Source organism: Rutidosis leptorrhynchoides, unplaced genomic scaffold (genome assembly GCF_046630445.1).
Source record: "Rutidosis leptorrhynchoides isolate AG116_Rl617_1_P2 unplaced genomic scaffold, CSIRO_AGI_Rlap_v1 contig177, whole genome shotgun sequence".
NCBI classification, from domain to species: Eukaryota; Viridiplantae; Streptophyta; class Magnoliopsida; order Asterales; family Asteraceae; genus Rutidosis; species Rutidosis leptorrhynchoides.
The window spans coordinates 1-12,305 of record NW_027266426.1 but is presented as its reverse complement, the minus strand read 5'-3'; the positions used below and the strand labels follow the sequence as shown (position 1 = coordinate 12,305).

The 12,305-nt window shown below is 38.4% G+C and overlaps 1 protein-coding gene across 1 annotated transcript; it reads right to left on the bottom strand.

Annotated features, from left to right (window-relative positions):
- Positions 1 to 3,132: 3,132 nt before the first annotated feature.
- LOC139881618 (secreted RxLR effector protein 161-like) lies at positions 3,133 to 4,399 on the bottom strand. The gene is made up of 3 exons (XM_071866064.1): positions 4,297 to 4,399; positions 3,465 to 3,848; positions 3,133 to 3,353 (listed from the first exon to the last, which is right to left on the bottom strand). Exons 1-3 carry the CDS (start codon positions 4,397 to 4,399, stop codon positions 3,133 to 3,135), a joined length of 708 nt encoding a protein of 235 aa, XP_071722165.1.
- Between the last annotated feature and the right edge of the window lie 7,906 nt (positions 4,400 to 12,305).

The following is a 12,305-nucleotide window of genomic DNA, read 5'->3' as shown; positions in this document are numbered from 1 at the left end:
TTGTTGGGTTTGCTGGTGATCTGATGTTTTATTTGCTTCGGGCCAAACGACATCGTAGGGACTGATGTAGCTTCGGTTCAAGCCATTGCTGAACCGAGGCTTGTGATCTGATGTTTTATTTGGTATTTTGCGAATGTTCTTATTTAATTTTAAACGGCCTTCGGTTTTGTGATCTGATGTTTTATTTGGTATTTTGTGAATGTTCTTTTTTGGTTTTAAACAACGTTTATGACTGGAAATCAAGATTGTTTTGTCAATTAATTGATCAACCATCTATTAAAATTAGATTAGATATCCTTATGGTCTAGAGTGTTTGAATCTCTCGACTATTTTTACATTTAGCTGAGTCAAACACAATTTGTGAGTATTTATCTTTTTCAAAGCCGGTGAGTGGAGGACGAGTGGTGCATGTGGCTTTCAAACTTACTCTATTGATTCGAACACAATTTTGCTGCATTTAATGATTAAAGCACCAATCCAATCCAACACACTAACTAGTTTGATTTAGTTTGGTTTCATACTAGCACTTAGTTCAATTTTGTACACAATCAATCCTTGACTTGAAGGCAAAACTAGATTAGACATTAAACCACCAATCCAATCCAATCCATCACACTAATTAGTTTGATTTGGTTCGATTTTTGATTTGGTTCGATTTCATACTAGCACTTAGTTCAATTTTGTCTCCATTGTATAAACCAATTAAGTTTAATTCTAGGATCAAACTTGTATTGGAACAAATTTTGATCGATCATATGTGCGTTTATTGCTTAATTGAAATTCTATCCTGGTTAGGATGCTCATTCTAGGGAAAATGTGTTAAATCTATTTTTATTCTTTATGATTCATTTTTTCTATGATTTGATCTCAAAGTTTGATTTTGGTCAGTTATTAAAGTATTTTAATTTGTACAATGAAGTCTTACCGCTAGTTGTCGTAGAAAAGCTCCATTTTATATATTGATGTAGTGATGGTGGCATGGAATTTTTACTGATGTGGCATCTTTTCAGCCCCAAATTTCTTAGGTGGATTTCATAGTTAAAGAAAAAAATGTCAACTTAAAAATATGAACGTAAGAGACTATTCCCTAAATTCCCTAAACTTTTTGCTCGTCTTACACTTCTCTGTACCGCTCGACAGTCTGGGCCGAAAAGATGCCACGTCATTTAAGATATTCCACTTTTGACCAAAAAAATTAAGATATTCCACGTCGGCACCACCACATCATCATTTTAAGGGAGTTCCCGACAGCAATTACAAGTAAGACCTAGACCGCACGATGAGAGAAAATATTGCCGTATCAATGGCTGATGTAGCGTGTGCTTATTTACACTATTAACCAATTATAATTTGACATATACTCGATGACAAGGAAATAAAGAAATTAATAAAAAAATCCCCAAATCCAACTGGACTTCTCTCTTCCTCCTCTTCCATATGCAGCCACCACGAGCTCAACCTCCGCGCCTCCTTCCGCCATTGCCATCGCCGGAGTCGCCGGCGTCTCGCATCTCTTCAACTTGGTCGTCTCCTCCGCTCGGTTCCTCACTTCCAAGTCTGGCAGCAGGGGATTGGATTTGGTCAGAAGAGAACCCATGGCTAAAGCTGGTCTATCCTTCCACCACTCAACACAAAATCCATGGACTGAAAGCGTGCAGGTTTTTCATCGCGAGACGACCGAAATAGAAAATGATTGTGTAGAAACAGCTCCATTTGCGCCAGATTTGGAGCCTGGCCATGAGCGACAATAGCTCGCTCACACATGACGACGAGGAGGAGACGTGAAGGTCGATGAAGTCTAGATCTGGAACCGTCGTCGCTCCTGGCCGAGGCTCCAGATCTGGAAGTTCGGCTAGATTTGGAGTCTTGGCCGCGAGATTGAGAGGCCATGGCTCCAGATCTGGAAGTTCGATTGGATGTGGAGCCTTGGCTGCGAGACTGAGAGGTGGACGCAGAGGTCAGCGCTCAGATCTATGGACGAGAGGCCGTCCATGGCCGACTGCTGCTCTGCATCTCCATCTCTGTGGACGAGCACTTGCGGTCAATGTTAGACGCAAATTGCGCAAACCCCAAGATCTCCATAACTAGAACAAAAAACATGCATGATTAAGTAGAAAGAATTGACGCACCTGTTTTGGAATCCATTGTTCTTGAAGCGGAAGCGGAAACACAATGTTCCACGCGCAAGTCCTTCTCCTCTATTGCCCTCCGTATTACTGGCTCAATGAGGCGGCCCCTCACGTGTAGCGTTAGATAAACGCCCCTTAGGTGAGGATACATGTGAGAAATTAGGGTTAGAGGAGAGACTTGAGCACTATTTATAGAGTTTCCAGCCAGTCCCCCTCATTACGGGCTAGGCTCAACTCGGCCCACACTAGCCAGCCCATATTAGACTAATTAAGAAACCTACTATCTCACCTTAGACCAAACCCCATAAAACGATAAACGTTAAACGGTAAATTACAATATCAATTAATGTAGTCCACAATTAGAAAAACTCTTACATTCTCCCACTTGAACTATATTAATTGAAATCGTACTGTATGTGCGCACATTGGTCTAGAGATAATTCTTAATAGTCAATCCTATCCTATAAAGTCTCAAACACCGAATCATGGCGGTAACTGCATGTATACACACAGAGCCTTCCATGGTCACGAATGTTTTCAACTTTATTGATTTAGATTCAATATGGTAGTGTAGCAAATGGATAACATCTCTCATAGAAAGACCCCATTTGTCAGTCACCATTCTCTTAACTTTAGGCATCACAAAAACTTGTGCCACTAGAGAATGCTTTATGGTTCCAATGAACCCACATATGTCTTGTCCTTACGGTTAACCTTTCTTTATGTATCACAAGACATATGCACAATGTTAATAACCGAATGCTCGGATGCCCCTAGCCTTCACTCAAGGTTTAAGTAATACCTTGAGACTTTTAACAATATATATATATATATATATATATAATAATAATAATAATAATAATAATAATAATAATAATAATAATAATCCATTCAAAAATATTTTATTGAATGCAAAAGTTGACATATATATATCAAAGTGTTACTAAATTGTAACAAAACAGATGTAAACTTTATTCAAAGAAAAATAAAAACACAGCTCCCACTAAATAACAGCATCCCAAGATGCTCCTAGGCTCATACTAATGACATGTCGATCAAAAACACACGGGCGTAGGCCTTTAGTTAGTGGGTCTGCAATCATATCATCTGTATTAATATAATCTACTGCAACGTCACCATTCTGTACTGATTCTTTTATAGTCAAAAACGTGACCTCCATGTGTTTAGACCCCTTTAAACTTCTGTTGTTATTAATAAACAACACTGCAGAGTTATTGTCACAATATAACTATATGGGTCTATCCACAAAACCATAAACTGATAACTCTTTAATGAGGTTCCGGAGCTAAATAGCTTGAGTAGCAGCTGAAAAACATGCTACAAACTCCGCTTGCATGGTTGAAGAAGATATGGATTTGTGTTTCTCGCTCTTCCATGATACTGCACCTTCTGCCAACATAAATATGTATCCAGTCGTTGATTTCTTATCATCTTGACAACCAGCAAAATCTGCATATGAATACCCTACTAGTTGCAAGTTTGGAACATATCTATAAATCAGCATATAATCTTTTGTTATTTTTAAGTACCTTAAAATCTTCTTGGCAGCAACCCAGTGATCACGTCCTAGATTAGACTGATATCTGCCTAGAAGCCCTGTTGCAAAAGCAATATCTGGCCTAGTGCAAACTTGAGCATACATGATGCTTCCAAGCACATTAGCATAAGGTACATCCTTCATTTGAGCTTTCTCAAAATCTGAATTAAAGCATTGTGAAAAACTCAATTTATCACCCTTAACAACAGAAGCAATTCTTGGTTTGCAATCTTACATATTGAATCTTTCTAAAATGCGATCAATATACGCCCTCTGAGATAAACCCAATGAACGGCGTGAGCGATCCCTATGGATCTCAATGCCAAGAACAAAAGACGCCTCAAACAAGGTCTTTCATGTCAAAAATTTTCGATAACATCCACTTTGTCTCATGCAGTAAACCAATGTCACTATTAGCATGCAAGATATCATCTACATAAAGTATGAGAAAAATATATTTCCTCCCACTGACCTTGGTGTATATGCACTAATCTACTTTGTTCTCAATAAATCCAAATGAAGTAACAACACTATGAAACTTGAAATACCACTGTCTAGAAGCTTGCTTAAGGCCATAAATAGACTTTTTCAATCTACAAACAAGCTGACCTGAGTCATCTATTACAAAACCTTCAGGCTGCACCATATAAACCTCCTCATCAAGGTCTCCATTTAGAAAAGCAGTCTTAACATCCATCTGGTGTAACTCCATATCATAATAAGCTACCAATGCTAAGATCACTCTAAAGGAATCTTTAGAAGAAACTGGAGAAAATGTTGCTTCATAATCTATTCATTCTCTTTGAGTGAAACCCTTAGCTACCAGTCTGGCTTTAAACTTTTTAATCTTTCCTTTGGAATCCCTTTTAGTCTTGAATACCCATTTGCAGCCAATAGGTTTACAACCTTCAGGCAATTCAACAAGCTCCCAAACACCATTGTGTTTTATAGATTGCATCTCATCTTTCATCGCATCTAACCACAAATCTGATTGAGAACATGAGATGGCTTCAGTATAAGTCACGGGATCAACAACACAGCCTGTGTCATAGAGCTCTCCCAGGTAGACAAGATAGTCTGGTGGTATAGCTGAACGTCTTTCTCTAGTTGATCTTCTGAGTGGAGCTACGTCAACCTCATTTTGAATTTGAGGGGCTTGAGGAATTTCATCAGGAATTGTCTCAACAATAGGATCATGGGCCACAATAGGCTCAGTTTGTGGCGCAAGAGGCTCCATAATTGTCTGCACATGATGAGACAGAGATCCAGTAATCCCCACCATACTATCATCTTCGATAGCTTGTGAGTAGCTACCCTTTTCAGCTACATCAAATTCTAGAAATTTTGCAGTCTGAGATTCCACAATTCTTGTACCTCCATTAGGGTTATAAAAACGATACCCCTTTGAATGGTCTGGGTAAGACATGAAGTAACATCGAGTAGTTTTGGAATCCAGTTTACTCAATGTTGGATTATATAACTTCACTTCTACTGGACATCCCCAAACTCTAAGATGATTCAAGCTAGGTTTACGTCCAGTCCACAACTCAAAAGGAATCAATGGAATTGCTTTAGTAGGAACACGATTTAGAATATAAAGAGTTGTTTTCAAAGCTTCTCCCCACAGAAAATTAGGTAAATTTGTCATACTAATCATACTTCTCATCATGTCCATAAGAGTATGATTCCGCCTTTCAGCTACACCATTTTGTTCAGGACTTTCAGGCATAGTAAACTGACCTATTATCCCAGAATCCTCTAAGTATTTAGCAAATGGCTCTTTAAGCTGTCCAGCATCACCGTGCCTACCAAAATACTCACCATCACGATTAGATCTGACAATCTTAATAACTTTTCCCAATTGTTTCTCCACTTTAGTCCAAAAAATCTTGAATTTATTAAGAGACTCGGACTTTTCTTTAATCGAGTATAAGTATCCATATTGGGAATAGTCGTCAATAAATGTGATGAAATAAAAATTTCTGCACAAAGTAGCCGTGTATGGTCCACTGATATCAGTGTGAATAACTTCCAACAAGTCTGAACTTCGTACAGCAGATTTCTTCTTTATCTTAGTCATCTTACCTCTGCAACAATCTACGCAAATCTCTTGATCATCTTTAAGAGTAGGCAAGATATCAGCCTTTATAAGCCTTTCTACTCTGTCTTTAGAGATGTGACCAAGATGTTTATGTCACAATGCATAAGACTGTTCCTTAGGTAGAGGCCTTTTGGAAACAACATTTTCAGCGGAATAAGCAACATATATGTCGTTGGGAGATAAGCTCAATCGATATAATCCATCGGATAAATTGCAACACCCAATCTTATTTGAATAAAAAAACATGGAAATAGTATTACTCTTTATTTCAAAAGATTATCCACACATGTCCAAACAAGACACAGAAACTAAATTCCGCTAAAAGAAGATATGTAAAAAGTGTTTTTTAACACCATCCGAAAACCAGAATCTAAAATCAAAATAACATCTCCCACGAACTCAACGTCAACTCTAACGTTGTTTCCAACAGTGAGCTTTGATTCATCCTGAGTTGGCGTCCTTCGGTTTATGAACCCCTGAATGGTAAATGCAACATGATTAGTTGCACCACTATCTAGCCACCAGGAATTGGTCGGAACTTCAGATAGATTGGATTCATAAACAAATGCCAAAGAATCATTACCTTTAGGCTCTCTCTTATTTCTCTTAGACAACCAAGCCTTAAACTTGCTGCAACGTTTCTTCACGTGTCCTCTCTCCCTACAAAAGTAGCAAAGAACACCATCCTTCTTGGTGATTGCCTTCTTAGGACCCAGAGTGTTAGAAGGACCTGCTCCTTCAGAATTTCCTTTGTTGTTGGAAGGACCAGTAACTTCTGAATTGCTTTTATGGGTATAAGTTTTCACCTTCTTACCCTTGTCACTAGCAGAACTAGAAGCATAAAGAGCAATATGTCCTTTATCTTTCTTTAATTTCTCTTCCTCTGCCACCAACCTTGCAATCGGGTCATTAATAGACCAAGTTTCATCTTGGGAATTATAATTGGTCTTAAAAATCCCAAAATCAGGAGGAAGAGTATTTAGAGCTTGATGGACAATGCAAGCAGTAGGAATTTCAACATTGAGAACCTGAAGCTTTGTTTGCAAATCAACCATCCTCAGAACATAATCTCTAACTCCACTAGAACCATCATACTTCATAGTAAAAAGTGTTTGCATATGTGTCCCTATCTTAGCATTAGGCGACACACGGTTTCTAGCCATCAAAGCTTCCATCATTTGCCTAGCATTGCAGTCTGCAGGCAAACCACTTTTCAAGTGTTCCTAAATGGAACGCTTCATGGATAGCAAGCAAATTCTATTGCTCTTTTCCCATGCAGCAAAATTTGCTTTTTGAGCCTCTGTACTCTTGGCAGTCAAAACTGTCGGCCGATCAGTAGTAAGAGCCATATGAACATCTGCCAATTCCATAGCAAACAGAAAATCCTCTCTCCATCTCTTAAAATTCGAACCAGCAAGAACCTCAATGGTGACAGAGTTATCATTTACAGTAAAGGTGACTGAAAGACAAGCAATATATATAATTAGCATCATATGAGCATTGTGTAACTTGACACACAAGTACACATCTAGAGAGTTACATGCAAAATCACATAATCACCTTTGGGCAGAATACATAACAAGCAATTGTACACTCCCCACATGATAAGGGTTATGAGAATATATTCCAATCTTTGTGAATTCATCACCTTTGGGTATATGAACCATTAGGATCGGTCACTCTTCCACCACACTATCATGTATCCCTTCATGAACTAATACATAATCACCTCCTTTGGGAGTATGACTATGCATTAGACTAGGAGACATCTCAATCAATATACGAGATCGAAATTTCTCAAACTCAACCAAGTGTGCCACTTTGGCGGTCACAACTCAATTGAATCCTTGAAACTCTCTCATCCCAGGGATATAATCTTTACATCTCACATATATTATATACATGTGATTTAACTTTAGTGATAGGGGCATCATATCACTCAAATCACATGCCATGCTAATTACATTGCCTTATTCATTAATAAAATACAATAAAGTTTAATTTTTATTAATGAATCACACTTTTATAATGTTTATGTGATAACATACCTGTATCCCGGCACCTGTATTTTCTAAATCATAGAAAAATACAAGAAAAATACGCGAAAAATACACTAAAAAGCACGTATTTAGGGCTTTGCATGTATTTTCACATCCATAAAATCATCAAAGATATAAAATAAATACACCATGACGTAGGAAATAATCATATGAGTCTATCGCCGCCGGCCCCGCGCAAATTAGAGCCTCCACGCGCCTGCACGCGCCGCCTGAGTGCACGGCGCGTGGAGCCCACGCGCGGGCGTCAAAGTGCCGGTCAAAACCGGTCCGACCGGTGGCGGTCCAACCGGTTCCCGGTCCGACCATCTGATTCAGCCGCCCGGTCCGACCAGTTGATTGGGTCGGGTCAGGTCAACGGGTCGGGTCGGGTCATCGGTTGGGTCAGGTCCAATCGTGTCGAATCCGGGTCGCTGACGTCATCGTGACGTCAGCTCCTGCGTGTGCCGCACGCGCGAGCCCGACGGCGCTTGGCCGCGCGTGGGGGCACGTGGAGCCTTCCCCGGCAATGCGCCTCCCACGGTTTTGCTCGCCTCGTCAAGCCCAGTCCGAATTTGTGATTTAATTTTATTTTTATTGAACTAAAAGTCTCGAAAATCACAAATTAGGGCAAGATCCGTACTAATTATGACTAATCCGTACAAATTAAGGCAAAATCAATTATGTTCGTGTTCTAGGGTTATGGAGGCTCTGATACCACATGTTAGACGCAAATTGTGCAAACCCCAAGATCTCCATAATTAGAACAAAAAAAATATGTATGATTAAGTAGAAAGAATTGACGCACCTGTTTTGGAATCCATTGTTCTTGAAGCGGAAGTGGAAACATAATGTTCCACGCGCAAGTCATTCTCCTCTATTGCCCTCCGTATCACTAGCTCAATGAAGCGGCCCCTCACGTGTAGCGTTAGGTAAATGCCCTTTAGTGAGGATACAAGTGAGAAATTATGGTTAGAGGAGAGACTTGAGCACTATTTATAGAGTTTCCAGCCAGTCCCCCTCATTACGGGCCAGGCTCAACTCGGCCCACACTAGCCAACCCATATTAGACTAATTAAGAAACATATTATCTCACCTCAGACCAAACCCCGTAAAACGATAAACGTTAAACGGTAAATTACAATATCAATTAATGTAGTCCACAATTAGAAAAACTCTTACAGCCAAGGCTCAGCCGTTGGGACAACGGAGAGGGGGTGGACGAGAAGGTCGGCCTGGACGCGACGATCGACCGTCACTCAATAGCCAGATCTGGTCTGCTGCTCAATGGCTTTGAGCTCGAAACTTGGCTTGTCCATGGCTGCCAGCGATGAGTTCAACGACTTTGCCGCGTTCCATGGTGGCCACGGTGGGGCGGTGGCTCAAGGATCGCGGTGGCGGTGGCAGAGGAGATAGCTAAGCCCAGGTGGAGCGGAGGTTGAAGATGAAGAGTCAAAGAGAGAAAAGTGAATTTTTTAATTTCCACGTCAGTGTCCATGTGTCACGATCTAGTTGGATATTAGTAAATAAGCACACGCCACGTCAGCTAATGATGTGGCACTTGCGAACCACTCAATATTCTCTTGCACAATGGAGATACTTCAAGGATTGATTGCACAAAATCAAACTTTAATGTCTGCTTGATAATCCAAATAAGTGCTGATAATTAAAATTCAGCACTTAATGTAATTAAGCTTGGTTAATAATCTCAATCACAGTTGACTTAAACATTCAATTAACTCAAAAATCCACTTAATTTGATAAGTAAAAAAGGGGTTATATAATTTGTTATAAAATGAGTGTTTATTTAAAAAGTACAATAAATTCCTAAAACATGTTAAATTGATTCAATTAAAGCACTTTTTGAAAATTTTAGAATTTATAACATTTTTTGAAAATTTTACAATTTGGTTGGACTTTTATGACAAGTTTTAAGACTTCATTGTATTTTTTGAAAATTTTATGATTCGGTTGTATTTTCGTGATAAATTTTAAGACTTTCAGTACACTTATTTTATTTATTCACATTTATTGTCATAATGTATGAATTATATCAAATAGTATGTTTGAAAAGTGTATATGAATTCTCGTTCTTTGAATTTGTTGATCTCCTTATTATTGTGGTGGGCAAGTTTGAAAGGAAATTTGATATGGTTGGTTATAACATGTAATGACTTTTATGAGCATGTGGATTCTTGATATACTTATAAATCTACGCTATGATATGTGCTCATTGCTCACAAAAGAAAAATTGGTAAACACGTTGGGTCGGGATTAGATTACAAACTCTTGAATAATGCTAAATACATGTAGTATTTCTTGAGTGATGGAATCATTCTAATATGAACATGTAAATAATAGCAAAATGAGTGATTAGTATTTAATGAATTACAGTGATTCTTCCGAGTGATATGTGATAACTAATTGATTGTTACTATGTCATTGCGGTTTGGGGTCGAATGGTGAGTAGATCTCCTACTTTAGATTTAGATTTTTCATTTATTGAGTTTAGGCTTACATCAAAAATACCTTACAGATTAGTTGAATTCAGAGTTCAAGGGCATTTAGGTTAGCACTTTTGAAGATCTTTGAGGATTGGATTAGAGATGTAGCAAAAGTAGGGGTGTATCTTCTATACTGGGAGTTTTGATTAAGTATAATTGTACAAATTATTTGAGGTTAGTTAATTATTTATTCGAGATTCAAATTGTATGGAAAATTCAAGTCATCACATAGTCGCTCCCAAGCAACGGCTTCATCGACACCCATAGTTTTGAGTCATTTCTGAGGTCGTCTTAAAGTTTACTGCCTCTTTCTTCATCAATGAGAAGTCAATTCAGAGTAATTCTAGCAACTGGAGAGAAAACAAACCCTAGGAACAGCTTCGTCCACACCTATTGTCTTCGAGTCATTTCCAACGTCGTCAGAGTTAAGTTACTGCCTCTGTCTTCATCAACGAGAACTCGATTCAGCGACAGAGAAGTTAGATTCGAGTTTAGTGCTGTGAAGGTAACTTGATTTCGAGTGAGCATGCGAGATGGAGAGGTTTCTGAAGGGGAAGAGGCAATTATACTTGTTTAAATGCGAAATGCATCGTCGCTTCGTCAAGGAATGGACTGGTCTTGGCTCATCCTTGGTATCGTCAATGGTGGCCCAAAAAGACTTGGACACTAAACAATCCACGAAGCGCACGGAGTATTCATGGATCCTGCTAGAGGTGTGCAATCGGACCGAAAATATCCAGGAACCGGACCGGCCCATTCAGAAAGTAAGGTTGGGAACCGGTTTTGTAAACCCAACCCTAGAAGTCCAAAAACCAAAACGAACATGCTTATTGAAGGTACGAGGTGTTCTCATGCATTTTCTTAGGTCCAGCTCTATAGGATAAAAAGATCTCAAAATCAGATTAATTAAATTTGCACTTAATGATTCGTAAGTTTTATTATTTTCTTTGTTTTTCACCCTTTTCCTCAGGTTACCTCCTTATGTGTATTGCCAAAACGAGGAAGTTGCAGACATCATTAAAAGCCATCAATAGGAGATTGTAACTCTTGCTACTTTATCATCGTTAGCCTTGTGAATCCTTAGTTTTTCATTTAGTCAAAAAGTCTATATACTTATTGATTACAATTGCTTAATGTTTCAATACAAATTAGGAAAATTACATTATTTTCTTGTATATTAATGTAAAATTCAAAGCCGTATAAGATGTCAAATTGTTGCAAAATAAGTTCCAGTGGAAATAGAGTTGACCCTAGAACCAAACTGGAAAAACAATATGGTTTGGATATAGGGTCTAATGCAAACAGGATTGGGTATAGGATTCGAAAAAGAGGAACTGATTATAATAAAATCGAGTTCAAGGTCTAAGTTTAGAACCTACCCACCCTAAACCCAATCATCTCTAGAACCTGCTAGAAGTAGATGACTTGAAAAGAATTTGGAAGCCTAGTAATGCACACTCTTAGTCTACAATTACGGCCTCCAATTAAAGTTAATTTATGGCTTGATCAATTGCATGCAACCCGTAAGTATACTGCTATTATAACTTTCGTATTTTCTCACTTGAATGCTCTAATTTTTTTTTTTTTGACTACTTGAATATCATGACTTCTAAAGATGTTTATTTGAGTGCTATGACTTTTAATCAATTACTTGAGTTCCATAACTTTTAAAAAAATTCACCCAAATGCCAAAAATCCGACGTGGCATAATACTTGCGACAAATGTTTTTAAAATGTTATGGCACTCAAATAATTAATTGAAAAGTTATATGACACTTAACTGAGTAATACATAGGTTATGACACTTATATGATTGAAAAAAAAGTTATAACAATGTAGTGAGCATTGTACCAAAGTTATAATATTTGTAGTGACATTTACTCGTTATTGGAACTATGCCATTGTTGATGCGGCCATATATTTACTCTCTTCGGTTGCCTCTTCAACTTTGTTGCACCGCCTTTCTTAGCCACCTTC

What these genes read in the sequence shown, in the direction of transcription:
- LOC139881618 (XM_071866064.1), bottom strand. Translation starts at nt 4,399, where the DNA reads ATGGAGTTACACCAGATGGATGTTAAGACTGCTTTTCTAAATGGAGAC. An exon ending in TTTTGTAATAGATGACTCAG is followed by an intron (nt 3,849 to 4,296) that starts GTCAGCTTGTTT and finishes GCTTTAATTCAG; the next exon opens with ATTTTGAGAAAGCTCAAATG. An exon ending in GCAAGCGGAGTTTGTAGCAT is followed by an intron (nt 3,354 to 3,464) that starts GTTTTTCAGCTG and finishes ATAACTCTGCAG; the next exon opens with TGTTGTTTATTAATAACAAC.